The sequence below is a fragment of the Simochromis diagramma genome, unplaced genomic scaffold, assembly GCF_900408965.1.
Source record: "Simochromis diagramma unplaced genomic scaffold, fSimDia1.1 OVJJ01000413.1, whole genome shotgun sequence".
In the NCBI taxonomy this organism is placed as follows: Eukaryota; Metazoa; Chordata; class Actinopteri; order Cichliformes; family Cichlidae; genus Simochromis; species Simochromis diagramma.
The window spans coordinates 3,339,486-3,359,574 of record NW_024386948.1 but is presented as its reverse complement, the minus strand read 5'-3'; the positions used below and the strand labels follow the sequence as shown (position 1 = coordinate 3,359,574).

Here is a 20,089-nt window from a genome sequence, read left to right as displayed (position 1 = left end):
CCATCACACGCCAGTCACATGATCACTAATCTGAAAATGAGCTCATACCAACCAGTTTGGCTCCAGTTTTTATCTAAGAGCCCCAGTGGGTGTGAAACAGCTACTGTAACTCCATTCAGAGATGATATCAGCCAGCCTTGCCTGTACCCATCTGTTCTTCCTCGTGGCTTTTATTCAAGTTTGATTATGAAAGCTGAACATGTCCTTTTAACCAGTGCAAAGCTCTGCAGCATTCCTCAGAGTATTCTGCTGTCTAAGGCCTTCGTGAGGAGAAAACATTGAACCATTGGACTTAAACACCACACCCATGAGGTAAACACACTCCTTGCTAGTATGAAACCTATTATTACACACTCCTGTGCACACAAAGTATGTGCTAAACCTGCACATTCATGTGGTATGTAACTAATGCTGGGCTGTGCTGAGAATGCTGCCGTTTTAAGATTAGGAAGTAAAGAGAAACCGGAGCAGGGCTCAGGAGTGGGAGGGCCGGGCTGATGAATAACAGTTGTGACGTTACATTTTCCTGTTTAACAGCTAGTCCTGTTATCTATTCATGCCAATTTATGCAGCAGGAGTCACCTGATCTGCTGTCAGTAAGAACACAGGAGTGGTTGGATAACTTCCATTACAGAAGAAAAGCTGTAAGTATGAGCAGAAAGTTTTTTATTTAATTCTTAAACTGTGAAACAGATCAGGTCAAGCAGCATCAATTAATTCAAAAGAGGAACAGCATGTGCACCCCTTATTGGACAGTTGTTTAGATAGCCGGCCTGCTGCACAAAGCTAAATCCTGAGTATTCAAAGAGTACAGTAATAACACATGTAAAATGTTGCTAGTTGTTTGCATTTGAAATGTAACAAGCTTCACTTGTGTGCTTAAGACTATCCTCTAAAAAAAACAGCCGCCTGTTTGTGCACTTGTTAACTGAATGCATTTAATTGGTGCCTTTACATGAGCTGCTTCCTCTTTAGTTTTGTAGCTTTCAGCGTAGTTAAAATCCACTCACTGCCCGATCAGCTTGTTCCAAGTATGGAATAAATCTTTATGATGACTGAAGTTTGTAATGATTGACTCAGTTAGATCTGTATATGGCCTAAAAGCCTTCACTGTGTGTGCGCTGCAATGTGTTCTTAAGGGAGTTTGGAGTAAAATGCCTGTTCTTGGCTGGGGAGATTCATATAAATCCGTTTGTGTAGTGACTGTGTAGCAGTTGTCAAACTTAGCTCACTATAAAGATTTTAAATAAGGTGTAAAAAGTTGGCTGTGTCTCGCTGTGGCTTCACGTTACTTGGATAAGAAACCACCACTGCTGTTTTTACACCTTGGTTTATGGAGTAGATTAAACAAATAATATGAAAATTTTACATTAGTGAGCTGGCTGGCTGATTCTGGTACTTCTCGAGAGAAGCAGTAATTATGCAAAGCTAAGGGCAATAAACTTTCATTTGTTAACCACAAATTTGGCTAAACTGATTCTGTAACAAAGGGCGTAAAGTTCAGTTTTTACTAATCGTAGTTATTTGGTAATAACTGCCGGGTTGGGTTTTCTTCAGGAGCTGCTTTCCTCATATTCTCCTGTGGTAGGAGTTCTTCCAACACCACTATGTTTGTGAGCATTTAACCCTTTAACATCTAAGTCAGCGGTCCCCAACCCCCGGGCCTCGGACCGGTACCGGTCCGTGAGTCGTTTGGTACCGTCCCCGAGAGATTTGAGGCTCAGGTGTGAAATGTATGGTTTTCAGGGTTTTTATCGGTTTTCAGCGTTATTTTGTTATCGTTTTTATCGTTAACTCGGTTTTCCTGGGTCTTTTCACGTGTGTTACGAATAAATCTTCTTTTTTTCGGTACCGATACTAGTTTTATATTGTTGTATTTATCCGCGACACCTTAAAGGCCGGTCCGTGAAAATATTGTCGGGCATAAACCGGTCCGTGGCGCAAAAAAGGTTGGAGACCGCTGATCTAAGTCATTATGATACTCCCAACCCTTAAACCCGTCTACTAGCCTACGTCAGGACCCCAACCCTAATTGTTTAACACGCTAGAAGAACTTGAGTGCAACAATACCTATAACTCAAGGCCCAGTAGTGACATATGATGGCCTGTGCATTGCTTTTATTCCCCTCTTTGCCAAATCAATATCAGATCAGATTGGGGAAGCCCAAAAAAACACACAGCCCTTGCCCCTCACCACCTGCTATTAACGTCTAACCCAAACTCTGAACTGGGACAATCAGAAAATGGACTTTTTATTAAATTGTTCTCTTCAGTTTTGTCCATTAGGCAACAAATGTGAACCAAGAGAGGGAACAAAGCCTGTTTTTGCTTTCTCCGAATTATAGGGCAAGGGTGAAATTAGGGTCAACAAGGGTTAGAAATAATTCAATTCAATTTTATTTATATAGCGCCAAATCACAACAAAAGTCGCCTCAAATAGGGACTCACACCTCAGAAGGTTAAGACAGAAACATATACTGTATATAAATGATGGACATGATCTTTCTGATCTAAAAATCAAAGCCAATTTCTACTAGAAAAGTCACCCTTGGTTTCTCAGACTGTCATCACACTTCTCACATTCACTATGGAAACACCAAGATGATGATGATAGAGGCAAAAAAGCACTAAGAGTAAAGCTTCAAGGCAGGACCAACCAATGAGATGGTGACAAGTTGGCAATGTTCATGAAGAAACTGAAACAACGTGGACTAAAAACCCAAAACAAACAAACCAAAAAAACCCTGAACACTTGTCAGAGCTGACTTGTCGGAGTTACTGCTCATAAATGACAGCAGTTAACTTGTGTAACTTAATACCATATTTCAGTTGATACATTTTATCTTAAATAAATAATTAATTAAAAACATATTATTTTTAACCATTAATATCAAATGTACCTATTTCATTGCAGAATTTCCAAATATCTGGATTCACCTTAAATGACTTTGCATAATATTTTTACAGTCTTGCCTTTAAAATAAATGGTAAATGGCCTGTATTTGTCTAGCGCTTTACTAGTCCCTAAGGACCCCAAAGTGCACACATTCACACACTGGTGATGGCAAGCTACATTGTAGCCACAGCCACCCTGGGGCGCACTGACAGAGGTGAGGCTGCCGGACACTGGCGCCACCGGGCCCTCTAACCACCACCAGTAGGCAACGGGTGAAGTGTCTTGCCCAAGGACACAACGACCGAGACTGTCCAAGCCAGGGCTTGAACTGGCAACCTTCCGATTACAAGGCAAACTCCCAACTCTTGAGCCACAATTGCCCCAAATAAAATCAAAACAAATTGCAAAAGCCTTTAATGTTTCTTGGGTTAAATTGCTGCTTTCATGCTTTGTGAAACTAGTCTCACACTTATGAATTCAGAAGTGCTTTTTGTAGCAAGTCACTATAATTATACCTCTGATCGCTAAGTAAGATATTTTGATTGGTGGAAGAGTAGACTATTATTATATCACAGTAATAACATGTGGAAAGAATGGGTGTGTTAGTTTGGGAAACAATGACTCATTCATTAAGCACACTGAAGAGTGCAGGGTGTATGCAGCCTGAATTTCAAGAAGTGCATGCTTCAACATATTTACACAATTACACACACACACACACACACACACACACACACACACACACACACACACACACACACACACACACGCACAATAGCAGAAGTCACAAGAGTGCTAAACGTTTGTTAATAAAGTCCTTTTGTTGCCTCAAGGTTGCTAAAATAATTTTTTTCTGGTAGTGTTTTCGGACATGAACAATACATTTTATCGAGCTCTCCTCTCATCACGACATTCAGACATTTGCATTTACTCCCTCTGCCTGCAGCTTATCATTTGACTTCCTCATTTACAGTTCTGCAGGTCATGGCCTCCAACATGCTACCAGAAAAGCAGTTCTACTGTCCCGTCTGTGAGCAGGTGTTCACAGACCCAGTGACGACTCCCTGCGGACACAACTTCTGCCAAGCCTGCATTCAGAGCAAGTGGGAAGGCACTGATGCCTGCCAGTGCCCCTCGTGTGACAGGTCGTTCCCTTCAAGGCCTGAAATAAGCATAAATATAGCTTTCAAAGAGCTCGCAGACACATTCAAACAGATGATAGTCTGCTCATCGGCCGCGCCGCTGTCTTCAGCCCAGCCTGGTGAGGTGGTGTGTGATGTCTGTGCCGCCACGTCCCTGCAGGTGAAAGCACTGAAATCCTGCCTGGTGTGTCTGACATCGTACTGTGAATCCCACCTGGAGCCTCACAAGAGGGTGGTCACCCTGAAGCTGCACAAGCTCATGGAGCCGGTGAAGAACCTGCAGGACAGGATGTGTAAGAAGCACGAGCGGCTGCTGGAGATGTTCTGCAGGGATGAGCAGAAGTGTGTGTGCCAGTTCTGCACTGAGACTGAGCACAGAGACCACAAGGTTGTTTCTGTAGAGGACGAGAGCACGGAGAGGAAGGTGTGTGGTGAACTTTCTAAACTGTCAGAACAATTTTTTTATGTATACTTATAAATCTATAGTTCCTCTTACACACACTTAAACACGAATCGAGGAAAAGAATAATGATTCAACTTCCTGTAGTCATGCCAATCAGCAATGCCTTTTCATTTATTTTGTGCCTGATTAGGTCCTTATTAATAAGAGTGAGGCCGACTTTCAGCAGATGATCCAGGAGCGACTGAAGAAAGGGGAGGAGATCAAAAACTGTTTGAAGCTCAGCACGGTGAGCCACGACGCAAATATTTCTGTCATGTGGTTTGTTGGATTCTCTCTTACTGATTTTTTGTTTTGGTCAAGGTAAAAAAATGTGTTTAGAAAGTCTGACATGAGTTTGGTAAAAGCTTAGAGAGACTTTTACACAAACACCAGTTCTTTAGGAGGCTAGGCGTATAAATAGTTCAGTTAGTTTCATGAAATTAGACCAAGACGATGTATAATCCATAGACCGTATATAGGACAGATTCACATTCTTAAATGTGGAGCGAGTGAGGAACCTGCTTCATTTTGAACAGCCACCAGGGGCAGCCCTTGCCGTTGCAAGGTGGTGGATTTAAAGTGTGCAAAAATGAAGATGCAAAACCACAGAGAACAACATGGGGAAGAACACAGACAAGCAAATGCATCATGTTGCACAAATGCAAAACTCAAATGAGAGAATAACATATATAGAGGAAACGGGGCACGTGGGAGAAGGGAGAGAGGACAAAAGGCACTCTGTGGAAGAAAACCAGAGAATAATTACACATGACTAAATGCAGAGTGGCGTATAAACACATAGGGAGTGAAAACGGTGAGTGAAGAAGAAACAGTTCTTGCATCATGGAAAGTGTGCAGCAGCCTGCACATATTGCAGCATAACTAAGAGAGGATTTAGGTCAGGGGTTTCCAAATCCAAGCCTCAAGGGCCGGTGTCCTGCAGGTTTTAGATGTGTCCTTGATCCAACACAGCTGATTTAAATGGCTAAATTCCTCCTAAACATGTCTTGAAGTTCTCCAGAGGCCTGGTAATGAACTAGTCATTTGATTCAGGTGTGTTGACCCAGGGTGATATCTAAAACCTGCAGGACACCGGTCCTCGAGGCCTGGAGTTCAGCACCCCTGGTTTAGGGTATGATTTAAGAAAAGCATGAACTAGTTTTTCAGCATCGCTCTGAGACAAGATGTTTGTCATTTTAGAGATATTGTGGAAATGCTACAAAGCAGTCTTACATATGTGTTTAATATGTGCATTGAAGGACATATGCTCAAAAACAACTCCAAGGTTGTGCCATCCAGATTAAGAATCTGGTTAGACAACATGAAAACACAAGATTTTTAGGTCCGAGTACAATAACTTCAGTTTTATCTCAATTTGGAAGCAACAAATTGGAGGTCAGCCAGGTCTTAATGTCCGTAAAATATTCCTTCAGCTTAACTAATTGTTGGATAGATAAAGCTCAGTAACATCTACACATCTATAGCAGTGAAAATGTATGCAATGCCTTGGAATAATACTGCTTAATCAGAATCAGAACAATTTATTGATCCCTAGGGGAAATTGTTGACTAAATACAGAGTGGTGTATAAACACTTAGGGAGTGAAAAAGGTGAGTAAAGTAGAAACACTCAGTGCATCATGGAAAGTCTGCAGCAGCCTACACCTATTGCAGCGTAACTAAGCGTTAGGATTTAGAGAAGCATGTATAATGTAGACAATAGTCACAGTATGAAACCCTCTGGAACTGTTCTGCCCGTTTCTGTGTTGGTCCTTTATTTGAAGACGTAACGCCAGGATACATAATTAATCATAATAGAGACAACCTCAGCTAAATGGCCCATGACATCAGATTGCATTTAGGTCTATGCAAATATCGTCTCTAGGTTCAGGTCCTATTGAAGAACACATGAACAAAATTATGGTTATTCAGAAGGGTAAGGACAACAAATTATCTAGGATATCTGAAGACTTATGATTGACTAGTTTTTTCCCCCACATCTTTTATACTATCTCTGGCACAGTCACGTAATGGGATTGATTTACTGACTTAAGTCCATGTGGCTTCTTGAGACATTCCTGTGTAGTTTTTGGAGTGTGATGGGCTACATAGTGCAGCAGGACAGACCAGAGCTGTCCCAGAGAGCAGTTTTTAGAGGGGCTGCTTGTATTAAAGGAACATGCATATGAAAATTCAAGGACCCAAAGGTCGTTGTAATACAACAAGACAGTCAGTGGTTTCAATGTCATGGTGGAGCTGTCCAGGAAAAGCAGGGAAGGATTTCAGAAACAGACCATCGAAAAGACCAAGATGATCACACAGCAGCAAACGTAACACATAACTTAATCTTTTCTTTTTCATTCAGGTAAGTGGAGAGATGGAGGTGAAGGAGAGCGATCGTCTCTTTACGTCTCTGATTCATACCATCAAGGAGAGACAGACCGAAGTGAATGCAGAGATAAAGGAGAAGCAGAAGGCAGTGGAGAGGAGGGCGGAGGAGCTCATCAGTGAGCTGCAGCAGGAGATCACTGAGCTGCAGAGGAGAAACACGGAGATGGAGGAGCTGAAGAACACTGAGGATCACCTGCACCTCCTGCAGGTTAACATTAAACTAGGACTTTGAGATAGACTGATGACGGTTGAAACTTTTTTGGCTTTGGCATCACTTAATTACATTTAAAAAAAAAATCTCATCTTTATATGTAGGAAATATTGAATGTGTGTTAAGGGCATTCATTTCGTTTTTGTCATTTTGTTATCTAAAAATACTAAATTTTAAATGCCAGCATTAAACTTTCTATGCTCTATTTCTCTCTTATAAAGCATTTGCCCTCTATTACATCACCTCCACCCACAAAAGAGTGGATGGAGATCAACATACCACCTGAGCTCTGTGTGGGGACTGTGCGGAGAGCGTTGTCTAAAGTTGAACGGACCCTCATGAATGAAATGGAAAATTTGAAGAAAGAAGGTGACACAAGCTTAGCAGGAAAAACAGCCTTTTATTTTTGAGATGGAGCTCTTCTTAAAAATGTCAGAACTCATCATCTTACTTTTCTTATGACAGAGATGAAGAGGATGCAGAAATATGCAAGTATGCACACATTTAAATGCATAAATAAATAGCACTGCATTGCTTTCTGTCTTATTCTGTCATATTTAGGCAAATGCATGTTTTGCGTGCTTATGTATAGGAATGCTTGTAAAGATACTTTTAGTCATATGCTTAGAGACGCTTTCTTAACTTTCTTAACTTTTGTATCTATTCTTCTATTCTATTCTAATTATGGGTGCAGGATGACTGGTGCATTTCTCAGCTGATTTTGGTGAACAAACCTTAATTATATGCAAGCCAATCATGTCTGATTTGCATACCAACCATTAGAAGTTGTATAAGCTAAAGTTATTTTCATTTTACCTTGTAGTTGACGTGGTTTTAGATCCGGACACTGCCCATCCAAACATCGTCTTAACAGCTGACGGGAAGCAAGCGGGTCGTGGTGAGCTTCTTCACGTTGTTCCAGACAACCCCCAACGCTTCGACCCTGTCATCTGTGTTTTGGCCAAGCAAGGCTACATCTCGGGGAGGTTCTACTTCCAGGTGAACTACTTAAATTATAAAATCCTAGTAATCCTAGAAATGCAAAACACGTTTTTGATCTCTCTCATTCTCATATTTGGTTTTTAATCAGGTTTCAGTCGGTCAAAAGACCTTCTGGGATCTGGGCGTGGTCAAAGGGTCTGTCAACAGGAAGGGCATGATCACCTCCAAGCCAGAGAACGGCTACTGGACAGTGCGCTTGAGGAACGGCGATGAGTATCGAGCTTTAGACTCCCCTTCGGTCCGTCTTCCTCTCAAGGAGAAACCGGAGATTGTGGGGGTCTTTACGGATTACGACGAGGGAACCGTGTCGTTCTTCGACGTGGAGGCCAGATCTCACATCTACACCTTTACTGGGTGCCTTTTCTCTGAGAAAGTTTACCCCTTCTTCAGCCCGGGCGTTTGCGACGAAGGAAAAAACAAAGGGCCATTGATTATCACAACTGTCAATCATGAGTCATAGACTGGAAGAGCCTATACCTGCTTTTTAAAGATGCAAGGGATGTTTTATCTTTACTAAACTCGAATATTAATATTAAAGCCTTTTTGGTATTTGGGTTCTATGTAACATGTTTCATGGCTTGAAGTATTGATGTGAATGGTGACAGTGGTGCTTAAATGAAGAGCCTTTCTCTAATATATTTGCTGTTGTTCTAAAAGGTTGTTTTTTTGGACAAAAAAGTTGCACTACCAGCAAGAAATGCTTCTTTTTTGTATATATTGTCTTTTTAACCAATCATCGTCCATGACGTGAAAGAAGCCACAATAAAACACAATCTCCTGTTTCAGATGCAATTTTTAATTTCTTCTAGCTATTTGGGATTAATTGGCCTCGACTAAGCTTCATCTTTGCATCTTTGAACAGAAAGTGTTTGGGTTCTTTTTAGTTTGATGAGTGTAGTTTAGAACATAATGTTTTAAGAAACATACAACATTTTAATGCGCAGATTGGAGTATAAGGTGCAGGAATGCCAGATGAGATGACGATGCAGGGACTCGGGAGGTTAAGTAAGAACTATAAGTCATCCTAAATGTAAAATGAATGACTATAGAAATCAATTTAAACTTCATCTGACTTACACTCAGAAACATGCAACACTAACCCTGTAAAGTCAAATGTATTAGATTTGGCCCATTTTAAGACGTAAGTATGATTTTTGAACCCTAACCCTCTTTATTTAAGTTTTCAAGATAAACAAACTGTAGACAAAAATGCCAAATGTAGTACAAATTAAAACTCCTATATATAATTTGATATTTAATTTATTCATTTTTAAATTTGATGAACACTTCAGCTTCAAAACATTAGAATTTGCTGGCAATTATTTCATGTTTCAGGCTTTACGGGGTTAAAATAAAATAAAGAATTGAGGCAAAAAATGTGAAAAAGCACAAAAACATCTTTAATGTTAAATGAGCGACAAACTTAATGCACTTAAATGCTTGACAAAAATGTCTTATTGTATATCCTGCCCTTTTCATAATGCAGCAGAGATCCAGAGCACTGCTGCCACACCTGAATTTGTATATAAATTGTATTTTAGTTACACAATGTACTTAACGTTATAATGTTTAATGGTGCTCATTAATTCAGTACAGTGATGGAGAGACATACGCCTTTGAGTCTGACCCTACTTCACTTGTTTACTGGTGCTTATTTATTATGGTTGTTGTTAGTTAATTTAAAAAAAAGAGAGAGAAATTGCCAGAATAAGGCTGTGACTATGTTTTGATCAGTGTTTTGTGGTGATTTGTTTTTTAAATAAATATTTGAATCAGCCCCAGCAGGACTACGCGTGTTTCCATGTGCTTTGCATTCACAGAGGCCTTCTGACTAAGGATAAATGCTGCAGGAGGGATTATTTGTCCTCTATGAGAGAGCAAGGACTTCTGAGTTATGTCCTCCTGCTTCTGATATGAAAAAATGCTTATAGGAAAATCTATGATAAGTTATTGTCTCTGCAGCTTAATCAGCTTTTATGCTTGGCACATGTTGAACAAATGCAAAGCACAATATTCAAACTTTCTTATCTTGTACAGGTGTTACGGCAAAGTTACTGCTTACGAAAGCATTCAGTATTTCGAGTCATCTTTCTTCCTCGACATGATGGATGTAATCCAGTCTTAAGGAAAATATAAAAGATTATCAAGAACACTTAATGAGATAGAGTCTTGTCAGTTCAAGCAGCAAATCTCTCAGTGGAGATGATGAAAACTGTGGAATTAGTTCGTTTATGAATTCTTACTGTTAAATATAATCCTCAGTTGAGTTTATGTTTGAGACGTGTCCGAGTTCGCTGGAGGTCACAGACATGCAAAACTCTTTTTCTTGAACAAAAGTAGATTTTTGCATCCACCTGCAAATCCAGGCAGACACCTGCTTTGAATTTGCAGATTCAAGAGAAGGCTGCATCCAGCTTTTCACATCAGAGCTGTCTCCTTCACAGGTAGGAGTTATTGGGGGCTTAGATTATTGTGTATCCTTTGCCTGACATTTGAATGTAATCCATCTTTTTGTGTTTTTATGAGTATACTTTAATCTCTCTGAAAGCAGAGACCATGGAGAAGAAGATGTTTTGCATCTTTCTATTCTCTGGTGAGTACATTTTCTCTCTTGCCTTTAAAGTTAATTGATCTACATCAATACTGAAGTGTTGAAGGACGGATGTAGAAGGCATAAAAGCTGTGATACAAATGTTTTTTTTTTGTTTTTTTTAATCTTTGGCATTACACACAGGTCTGTGCCATTTCACCTTCTCTTACCAACGTCCTCTGTACCACTTTATCAACAACCCTAAAGACTGGCTCACTGCCCAGCAGTACTGTAGAGACATGTACACTGATTTGGCAACCATAACTGATGAGCAGGACTTGGAGGATTTAGCAGGTCTGGTGGGGTCTGGTGGTCCCTTTGTGTACTTAGGTTTGTACAGAGATTGGGGCTGGTCAGTGTCTGAAAATGATGACTACAAAGAAGGAGAACCTGCATACTGGAACTGGGCAAGTGGTGAGCCCAGTGTTCAGTCCTGTGCAAGCATGTCAGCAACAGGGGGATGGTCTGCTACACCGTGCAACTCCACTTTAAGCTTCTTCTGCTACACTGGTAAGATTTTTAACACTTTTCTGTGCTGTTTACCTTTTGTGTGAGCCACAGTCCATACCACAGTCCTCCCCCCGCTTTGAAACGAGAGTCACTCTTTTAAAACTTAAAGTGAGAAAATTATAAAGAACCAAATCAGAAATTATGACACCAAACAAGCACATTAGAAGCAATTACAAGCAAAATGCTTATGAATTATGGTACAGCAACTTTTTGCACTTTGTTTTATAATATTCTGGAAACCTTTGATCTAACATTATGCACCCCGGGATCATAATCATTATGTAATTCGAGATATTAAAATTATTCTGCTGACTAACTGAGCATTTTTTCCCCCAAACATCTGTTTTTTTCTGTAGCACTTGCCACTGCCGTTTCTGAAAGGTTTGTCCTGATCACCAACACCATGGACTGGCTCTCTGCTCAGAGCTACTGCAGGACTACGTACACAGATCTGGCCCGAGTGCAGAACCAGCAGGAAAATGACCTGCTGCAAGCCTTGGTGACAAACCAGCAGGTGTGGATCGGCTTGACGAGGATGTCCTGGAGGTGGTCTGATGGAAGCGAACCCTCGTTCATACCCTGGGGACTCTCTGTGATAACGTCAGCTCAACTCAGCGATTGTGGTGTGCTTCAGGTCAGCAGCAATCCTCTTGGGATGGTCCAAAGGCGCTATGCTGAAAAACAGCCCTTTATTTGCTACACCGGTAATCATTTCTTTCTTCTGTCATAAACCACAAACTGTGATTTGTATGATAGCCTTTTAAAAATTCTCTGAGGTCAAAATCATTATCAGTGACTAACCCTGTACTATCAAAATAAGTAATTTTGATCACTTTTTAAATTTGTTTTCCTAAATCGAAGAAAATGTTATCCATTAAGGTATATATTGGGTTTATTTATAATCATTACTTATAATCATTTTCAAAGAGTGTGTGTAAACCTTGTGGGATCAGCAGTGCAATGTAGTGGCAGAAATTTGGAAGGACCAGTTCCTGTTATTAAAAAATAAAAGGTGTTTGGGAGCTTAATTTTAAATTGACCCCCCAAAAAATTCACTGTTATTGTACACGTAAAAAGATTTCTGGCGATTAGAGCAAGAAAACTAAAGGCAGATATAACTGGAAAGCACTGCTGAGGTTTTACACTTATATTACAGTGTAGTTTATCAAAATGTAGAGAACAAGAAATTACAAAAAGTTTCATTTAAAAATTAGTACATAATCGTATAATTACAACTGTTAGCATTTGAAATGATGATGAACTAAAATTAAAGAGGAATTTATAATCTTACCAGCTCCGCAGAAGAAGACATTGGTGCAAATGCAGCTCAGTGCTGATGTGGACATGACAGACCCGGGTGTGAGGGAGTCCGTCTTGAAATGGGTAAGTTGTGAAGAGTCATAAAATGCCAAGTAAAGTTTATGCAATGAGAACATCTGCCAGACGTTTTTGAGGTGGACTGAATATCAACTCTGTAGGTCACTGTAACATCAACATACATTTTAAATGGACACAACTTTATTAGACTCTTTTGTACAAAATTTAAAGGCGACCATCTATTCTCCCTGGACAGTTGATCACATACAGTGTAGTAGTACTCAGTTGGACTCATTTTTGCCTTCAGGGAGTTTTCATTTTTCATGGCTTCAATTCAACAAGTTGCTGTAAACATTCCTCAGACATTTGACTCCATATTGTCGTAACAGCATCACACAGTTGCTTCAAATTTGTTGCACATCCATAATGTAAATCTCCCGTTCCACCACATCCAAAAGGTGCCCTAATACATTGAGGTCTGGTCAGTATAGAGGCCATACAGTGAACTGTGGATACAGTAGATAGGCATGGTCAGGAACAACATTTAGGGATGATGTGGTATTTAAATGATGCTTCCTAGTACTAAGATGCCCAGGGTGTTCCCAGAAAGTTCCCAGATTCTGACACTTTCTGAATGTCGCATCAGAATCTGAGACATATCAAACACTTTTCTAAGTCTTCTTTTGGCCTAATTTGGTGAGCCTGCGTGAACTGTAGCCTCGGATTCTTGTTCTTAGCTAACAGATGGGGCACCCAGTATTGTCTTCTGCTGCTTTAATCTATCAGAGATGCTCTTCTGCATAACTTGATGTAACAAGGCAGTCTTTTCATTCTTCTCTGACCCCTGACATCAAGGTATTTTCAACCAGAGCACTTTAGCTCACTGGATATTTTCTCGTTTTCAGAGCATTCCCTGTAAAGCTTAGCTATGGATTGTTGGAAAATCCCAGCAGATCGGCAGCTCCTGAAATACTTAGACCAGACTGTCTGTCACCACCAACAATGCCATGCTCAGTGTCATTTAAACCCCCTTTCTTCCTCATTCTCATGCTCGGTTTGAACTACATGCCTGAATGCGCTGAGTTCCAGCCATGTAACTGGATTATTAGATTTGTTAATGAGTGTTTAAGTTCCGATATAACCATTACATTTTTGTTTCTCTTACACAGGTTAAAAATAACCTGGGCGGTACATCTGATGACCTAAACGTGAGCTGGTGGAAACCTCCAGAAAAGAAATACCTCTTAAAGCATCAGAAATGTCCCCCATAGTTACCATTGTTTGTTTCTATATCTGCAAAAAAGAGGCTCAATATCATAAACGTACCTAATATACCTTTGGTATATTACTTTTATCATTTGCAAAAGTGAAACCAAACATGATTGATTTGTTCTTTATTTCTTAGGTTATATTTGTATATTTCCTTTTTCTGTTGGAGTGCATAAATAAACATGAAGGAATGCAAACTTTCAGGGTTATTTAAGGTGACGAACGACTAAAGAAGACGAGTTGTGTTTGTCTCATCAGAGAGAAATATCAGATCTGAAAATTAGCATCTACTCAAGCTCAAGTAAACTGGATTTCCATGTAGTTTGCATACATCGAGGCAGGCCTTAGAGGACTTTTTCTAAATTGGTCATGAGGTGAAGTTAGAATAAAGTTAGAATAAAGTACAAGCCATTCTATAGGGAACATTTAGAACTGACTGCTGGGCTAATGCCATGCTTAAGCTAACTACGAGATTATGCTACTCAGGCCCATTTTGGTGTAAATCTGCATGTTAATTGGGGATCTTTCAAATGATCTTTATTAATAAAAAGAACAAATCTGTGTAACAGTAGTTGAGGACTAGCTTTCCAGTTTTAATATTTTGTTAATTCATTATTGTATTTAAATTATATGAAGATTGTTCTCTTGTGTTAAGACTGTGGTACATACAATAATTCTTTGGTGTGATTCGACTTTAGCTTGGACAGATTTCCATTTATTTATTTATTACTGATCCTGCTGTGTGTGCAGGTTGAGTGGCTGCTCGCTTCCACTACGCTTCTTCCTCTCAGCGACATCAGTTTCCAGTAATTTGAGGAAAAGTACAAAAATTCCCAGATTTCTGTGGAAATGTTCTTTCTTTAATGAAACAATAATAATAAAGAGTGAATTCTGTTGGAGATATTTTGTGATTTGATTTTACCAAGCATTTAAGTGATCTTTCATCACAACAATTCAAGGACTTTTTAAATCAAATTTCTTAATTGATGATTTCTCCAGGCTATTCTTACAGGTTTTAATGATGCACGGGAGTATTTTTAATCCAGTTTTAGTAGTTTCAACAATCTCCTTGGTTGTTTTCATTGCTTCTTGTAGGCCCTGCTGCAGAGTTACATGCAATTACAATTATTTTCTACAGACAAACACACCTGAAAGGATTGCTTTTATAGCATCATTTTGGCACCACCTGGTGGTACAATAACATATAATTGAGACTATTCCTTCTTTTTTTAACTGTTTTATTGAAGCATTGAAACATAATCTGAAAACATAATCTGAAATTTAAAACAAAAACAAAAAACCCTGAGTGAAATATTTATCATGAAGTTCATTTCATGATGACAGTGAAGCTCTGAAATCTGTTGTTTCTTTGGGATGCTTTTAATTTGAAATGTCTGATAAATAATTGATTCTCTCTGTGTGTACGGCTGAAATGTGAACCCAAGTATAATAAAATTAATTGCTTTCAACTGAGCTGTGATCCTATAATTTTATAACTAAATCACAGCCAATAAAAAGTCAGAGAGAGGTAGTCATTGTAGGAATATGGAGTTGCTCCTTGCCGGTTCCCAGGTCTACTCTGGCCTGATGCTGTAGCACGTGCCAGAACCCCATCATTAAATAGTCGGCCTGTCAGCGTGTTCTTCAGTGGCAACCCCAGGTGACTATTCATTGCATAGACAAAACTCATTAGCCTTATTTGGTAGCTTAGCTATTATAAACTTTTTAGAGTTCTTAGTATTTTTGCAAAATCAATATTCTGTTGAACTACATCAGGGGTCGGCAACCTTTCTGATGAGTGCCATCTAAAATTTCCTCAGAAGTCAATGTGCCATATGATTGCATTAGCAATAAATTTAATAACACTCTATATTAACAGTTACACACTATATAGAACAACTTTATAGAATTTGTCAGGGTCCTGGGTTGGTGACCCAGTGTTTTTGGTTTTTGTACTTTTACTTTTGACATTGTTATGTATTATGACTGTTGTGTTTTGGTTTCCCAGGGTTTAGTTTATGCTCTCTCTGTTTGGTGTCACCCCTGCCTGTGTATCCCCTCTTGTGTAGTCAGGTCTCTGTGTTTAATCTAAGTCTCTGAGTCGGTGTATTTGCGTGTCTGTGTGTTTCCTGTTTTACTTTGAAGGTCCCTATCTGATGTCAGTATGTTCTCTTTACGTTTCCCCTGCCTCGTCAGCTGTGATGTCTCCCAGGTGTGTTCCCCTCCTGTTTCCCATCCCCTGATTCCTGGTGTGTGTATTTATAGTGTGTGTTGCCTCGTCCTCGTTGCTGGTTCATCTGTGTATCTTCCTCCGTCTTCCTGTGCATTCTCCCCGCGTTGTTCTCCCTGCAAGGTATCCTCACTCATGTGCAGGTTTTGTTGTTTAAGTTTTAGTTTTCCCAGTTTAGAGTGTTTTCAATTCTGTTTCTTGCCACCCTTTTCTTTGTTTATTACCTCACCGTCAATAAAGCTTCCTCACCTCAGTGGTGCCGCGTCTTGGGTCCTTTAATAACATCACGCGGTTTGCCTCGCGATCCGTGACAGAATTATATTTGTTCGCAGATGTTGGCAGCGATCAGCGAATAGTTATCAGCTATTTTGAAACAAAAAAAGAAACTTTTATCCATAAAACGAACTCCATAACAGCAAATGACTGCACAACAGAAAATGCAAATGCTATTTATGGTCTCATCACAACAATAATAAGAAAAATAAACTGGGCCAATATTGCATGTTTGTTAATAGAGAGATACACATCTTAATGTGTACGTAAAAAAGGATCCTGATGTTATTTGTCTCTCAGAAACAGTTCATAACTTCCCTTCAACTCATTCATGTCACCTAAAAGGTAAACCTGTTTCTCCATCACCTGTTCAGCTCTGATGATTCAGTAAGGACATCTCCTGGTTTCATCTTCATGTTTCCCTCTCACCAGATAACCAAACCGACATAATGACCAGCAGCTTTTACAGCTGTGGCTCCAGCAAACATCAGCTGATACTAGAAATTAATATTAAATAAATTCTAACAACAGCAGCTGATCAAGCTTAAACGTGCTGCTGCTGCTGTTGTTTACCCCGACATCCGCTGGTTTCTTCTTTCTGGCGCAAAGTGGGCGATAAAAAAACAAGAGAGAAAAGCCGATCAGCTGATCATTGATCAGTTTCATGATTGAAGTAGAAACAGGAGAGAGAGGGGGGAGAATGAGAGAAGAAGAGGCAGCTGTGCAGCGTAAAGACGCAGAATAACTCCAGCTTTGTGTCTTTTTCCATTGTAGCTGAAGTCCGGGACAAACTGTGTTCCTTTTCAGCTCAATACGAAACGCGTAATATTTTCTCTGAATGCAGGACGATTCTGTTTTTTACGGGACGGTTGGCAACTCTACTAACTAACCTTATTAATAAAATAAAGTTCACTATCAGTAACATAGCACCCACCCAGCTGTATATAAACGCCGTCATGCTAGCTAGTATGCAGTACGAGTGATTGTAACTGACGGTAAAAAGTTAGCACAAACTTTCTTGGCCTTAAGACAACAATTCTGATGGCTAAAGATCCAAACGGGACACAAAAAAAAAAAAAAAAAAAAAAAAAAGTTAGCACAAAATAAACTCCACCTAAACTTCGTTTATATCTGACCCAGATAGACTGCAGGTCATAAGTTCTTACCTGAAGTTTAGTTAACCTGACGCTTGGACCGGCGGCCACTTCGGGTCTCTCCTCCTCCTGCCTCCCCTTTCCCTCATCCACCTGCTGGCCTCTGTGGCAGCTCCGCCATAACCACCACCAAACAACTGAGTTATTTTTACACATTGGCCAGCATCTGGCCAATCCACCACCTTTCATTGTTTACACCGTCACAAAAAAACAACAACAACAGCAACAAAAACAACAAGAAAAAAACAAAACATCGGCCCATAAAAATGAAAAATCACCATCGGGCCACCGGGCAAATGGCCCGTACGCCCGATGGCCAGTCCAGTTATGGTCGTGCCATCAGTTAACCCTTCGCCTGCCAGCTGTGGCACGCGTGCCCAGGGTTGCCGACCCCTCAACTATGATACCCTGGAGTAACAGACTACGTCAGGACTCCGGTAAGAGCAGGGGGGGAGGGCTCTGTATTTACGTGCATGAAAGCTGGTGCAACAACGGGACAATTATAAACAGTCACTGCTCCCCGAACCTCGAGTACATGTCAGTAAGATGCCGGCCTTTTTTTCTACCGAGCGAGCTAGCAGTAGTGATCATCACGGCTGTGTACATTCCACCCGATGCCAACGTAAACACGGCGCTCTCTATCCTGCTGTACACCCTTAATGAACAGCAGCGGGCCCACCCGGACGGTGTTCACGTAATTGCAGGTGACTTTAATAAGGCCAACATAAAAACTGTGCTCCCAAAGTTCTATCAGCATGTCAAATGTCCCACCAGAGGAGAAAACACTCTAGATCATGTTTACTCCAACATCAAGCATGCATATAGAGCCATACCCCTCCCCCACCTCGGTCAGTCCGACCACCTCTCCCTCCTGCTCTCCCCAGCCTACACCCCCCTCAGGTGCAGTGCCAGGCCCACCACAAAGACTGTTACAACCTGGCCGGAAAATGCTCTCTCCAAACTACAGGACTGCTTCACAGAGACAGACTGGGACATATTTGAACACCAGGACCTAGAAACTTTCACAGGATCAGTACTGGACTACATGAAGTTCTGTACTGCAAATGTGACTGTGGACAAAAGCATTCGGGTTTTCCCAAACCAAAAACCCTGGATGACCAGCCAGGTCCGCTCACTCCTCAAAGCCTGCGATGCCGCCTTCAGGTCAGGTGACAGAGCTCTGTACAGGGCTGCTCGAGCTGACCTGAAAAGGAGGATTAAAAAAGCCAAGTCAGACCACAAAAGGAACATCGAGTCCCACCTGTCCAGCAACAACACACGAGAGGTGTGGCAGGGAATGCAAGACATTATCAACCACAGAGGCAGCACTGCGAAAACAGAAAACCTGAGTGGGCAGCTGGCAGAGGAAATAAACAGCTTCTTCGCCCGCTTTGAAACACCACAACAGCAGCACTCATCTGCCTCAGCCCTGCTCCCATCCTCATCCTCACCCTCACCTGGTTCCTGCACCGCTCCACTCACTGTAACGGAGCACGATGTCAGACGTGTGCTCCTAGCAGTGAACCACATGAAGGCGGCCAGTCCAGACGGAGTACGTGGCAAGGTACTAAGAGCATGCGCACACCAGCTCACCCTCATCTTCACCAGACTCTTCAACCTCTCACTGGATCAGGTAGCCATCCCATCCTGTCTAAAATCAGCCACAATCATCCCAGTGCCGAAGAAGTCTCCCATCTCCAGCCTGAATGATTACCGCCCTGTGGCCCTCACACCAGTAATCATGAAATGCTTTGAGAGACTAGTCCTTCAACACATCAAGGATTACCTCCCCCCAGAATTCGACCCCCACCAGGTTGCATACCGTGCAAACAGATCCACAGAAGACGCCATTGCCACAGCCCTCCACGCTGTGCTGAGTCACCTAGAGCAGTGGCAAAGCTACGTCCGAATGCTCTTCGCGGACTACAGCTCAGCCTTTAATACAATCATCCCGGACATCCTCATCACCAAACTGGTCACTCTTGGCCTCCCTCCTCTCACATGTGCCTGGATAAAGGACTTCCTCACAAACTGGCCCCAGACTGTAAGACTCGGCCCTCATCTCTCCTCCACTCGCACACTGAGCACCGGCTCCCCACAGGGCTGTGTGCTGAGCCCCCTCCTCTATTCTCTCTACACCCACGACTGCAGTTCGACCCACAACAACACTCTCATCATCAAGTTTGCTGATGACACCACGGTAGTCGGACTCATCTCAAAGGGAGACGAGGCAGACTAGAGGAAGTCCTGAAGCTGGCAGCATGGTGTTCAGAAAACAACCTGGCACTGAACACTAAGAAAACCAAAGAGCTCATTGTTGACTTCAGGAGACACAGCACTGACTTGGCCCCCCTTTACATCAACGGGGAGTGTGTGGAGAGGGTCCACACCTTCCGGTTCCTTGGTGTCCTCATCTCTGCTGACATCTCCTGGACAGGAAACATCTCAGCAGTCATCAAGAAGGCCCAACAGCGGCTGCACTTCCTGAGAGTCCTCAGGAAGTACAAGCTGAACTCCAACCTGCTGCTGACCTTCTACCACTCGTCCATTGAGAGCCTGCTAACCTACTGCATCACGGTATGGTACGGCAGCTGCACCAAGGCGGATAGAGTGAGGCTTCAGAGTGTGGTCAAGACAACACAAAAGATCATCGGCTGCCCTCT

The 20,089-nt window shown here is 41.4% G+C and overlaps 2 protein-coding genes across 2 annotated transcripts; both read left to right on the top strand.

The window, feature by feature from the left end:
• The first annotated feature begins 518 nt into the window (after positions 1–518).
• LOC120737572 (E3 ubiquitin-protein ligase TRIM39-like) lies at positions 519–9,864 on the top strand. Its single transcript, XM_040038367.1, has 8 exons — positions 519–644; positions 3,870–4,462; positions 4,632–4,727; positions 6,845–7,078; positions 7,303–7,450; positions 7,547–7,573; positions 7,905–8,080; positions 8,172–9,864. Exons 2-8 carry the CDS (start codon positions 3,881–3,883, stop codon positions 8,541–8,543), a joined length of 1,635 nt encoding a protein of 544 aa, XP_039894301.1. The 5' UTR covers positions 519–644; positions 3,870–3,880; the 3' UTR covers positions 8,544–9,864.
• A 603-nt stretch (positions 9,865–10,467) lies between these two features.
• On the top strand, positions 10,468–15,499 carry LOC120737574 (C-type mannose receptor 2-like). Its single transcript, XM_040038370.1, has 6 exons — positions 10,468–10,527; positions 10,632–10,676; positions 10,818–11,183; positions 11,540–11,887; positions 12,478–12,566; positions 13,670–15,499. The coding sequence occupies exons 2-6, from the start codon at positions 10,640–10,642 to the stop codon at positions 13,769–13,771; spliced, it is 942 nt and encodes a 313-aa protein (XP_039894304.1). The 5' UTR covers positions 10,468–10,527; positions 10,632–10,639; the 3' UTR covers positions 13,772–15,499.
• The last annotated feature ends 4,590 nt before the right edge of the window (positions 15,500–20,089 follow it).

Coding starts and splice junctions, on each gene's coding strand:
- LOC120737572 (XM_040038367.1), top strand. CDS start 3,881: ATGGCCTCCAACATGCTACCAGAAAAGCAGTTCTACTGTCCCGTCTGT. Junction 7,451..7,546: donor GGAAAATTTGAAGAAAGAAG/GTGACACAAGCT, acceptor TTCTTATGACAG/AGATGAAGAGGATGCAGAAA. Junction 8,081..8,171: donor CGGGGAGGTTCTACTTCCAG/GTGAACTACTTA, acceptor GTTTTTAATCAG/GTTTCAGTCGGTCAAAAGAC.
- LOC120737574 (XM_040038370.1), top strand. CDS start 10,640: ATGGAGAAGAAGATGTTTTGCATCTTTCTATTCTCTG. Junction 10,677..10,817: donor TTGCATCTTTCTATTCTCTG/GTGAGTACATTT, acceptor CATTACACACAG/GTCTGTGCCATTTCACCTTC. Junction 12,567..13,669: donor GGGAGTCCGTCTTGAAATGG/GTAAGTTGTGAA, acceptor TCTCTTACACAG/GTTAAAAATAACCTGGGCGG.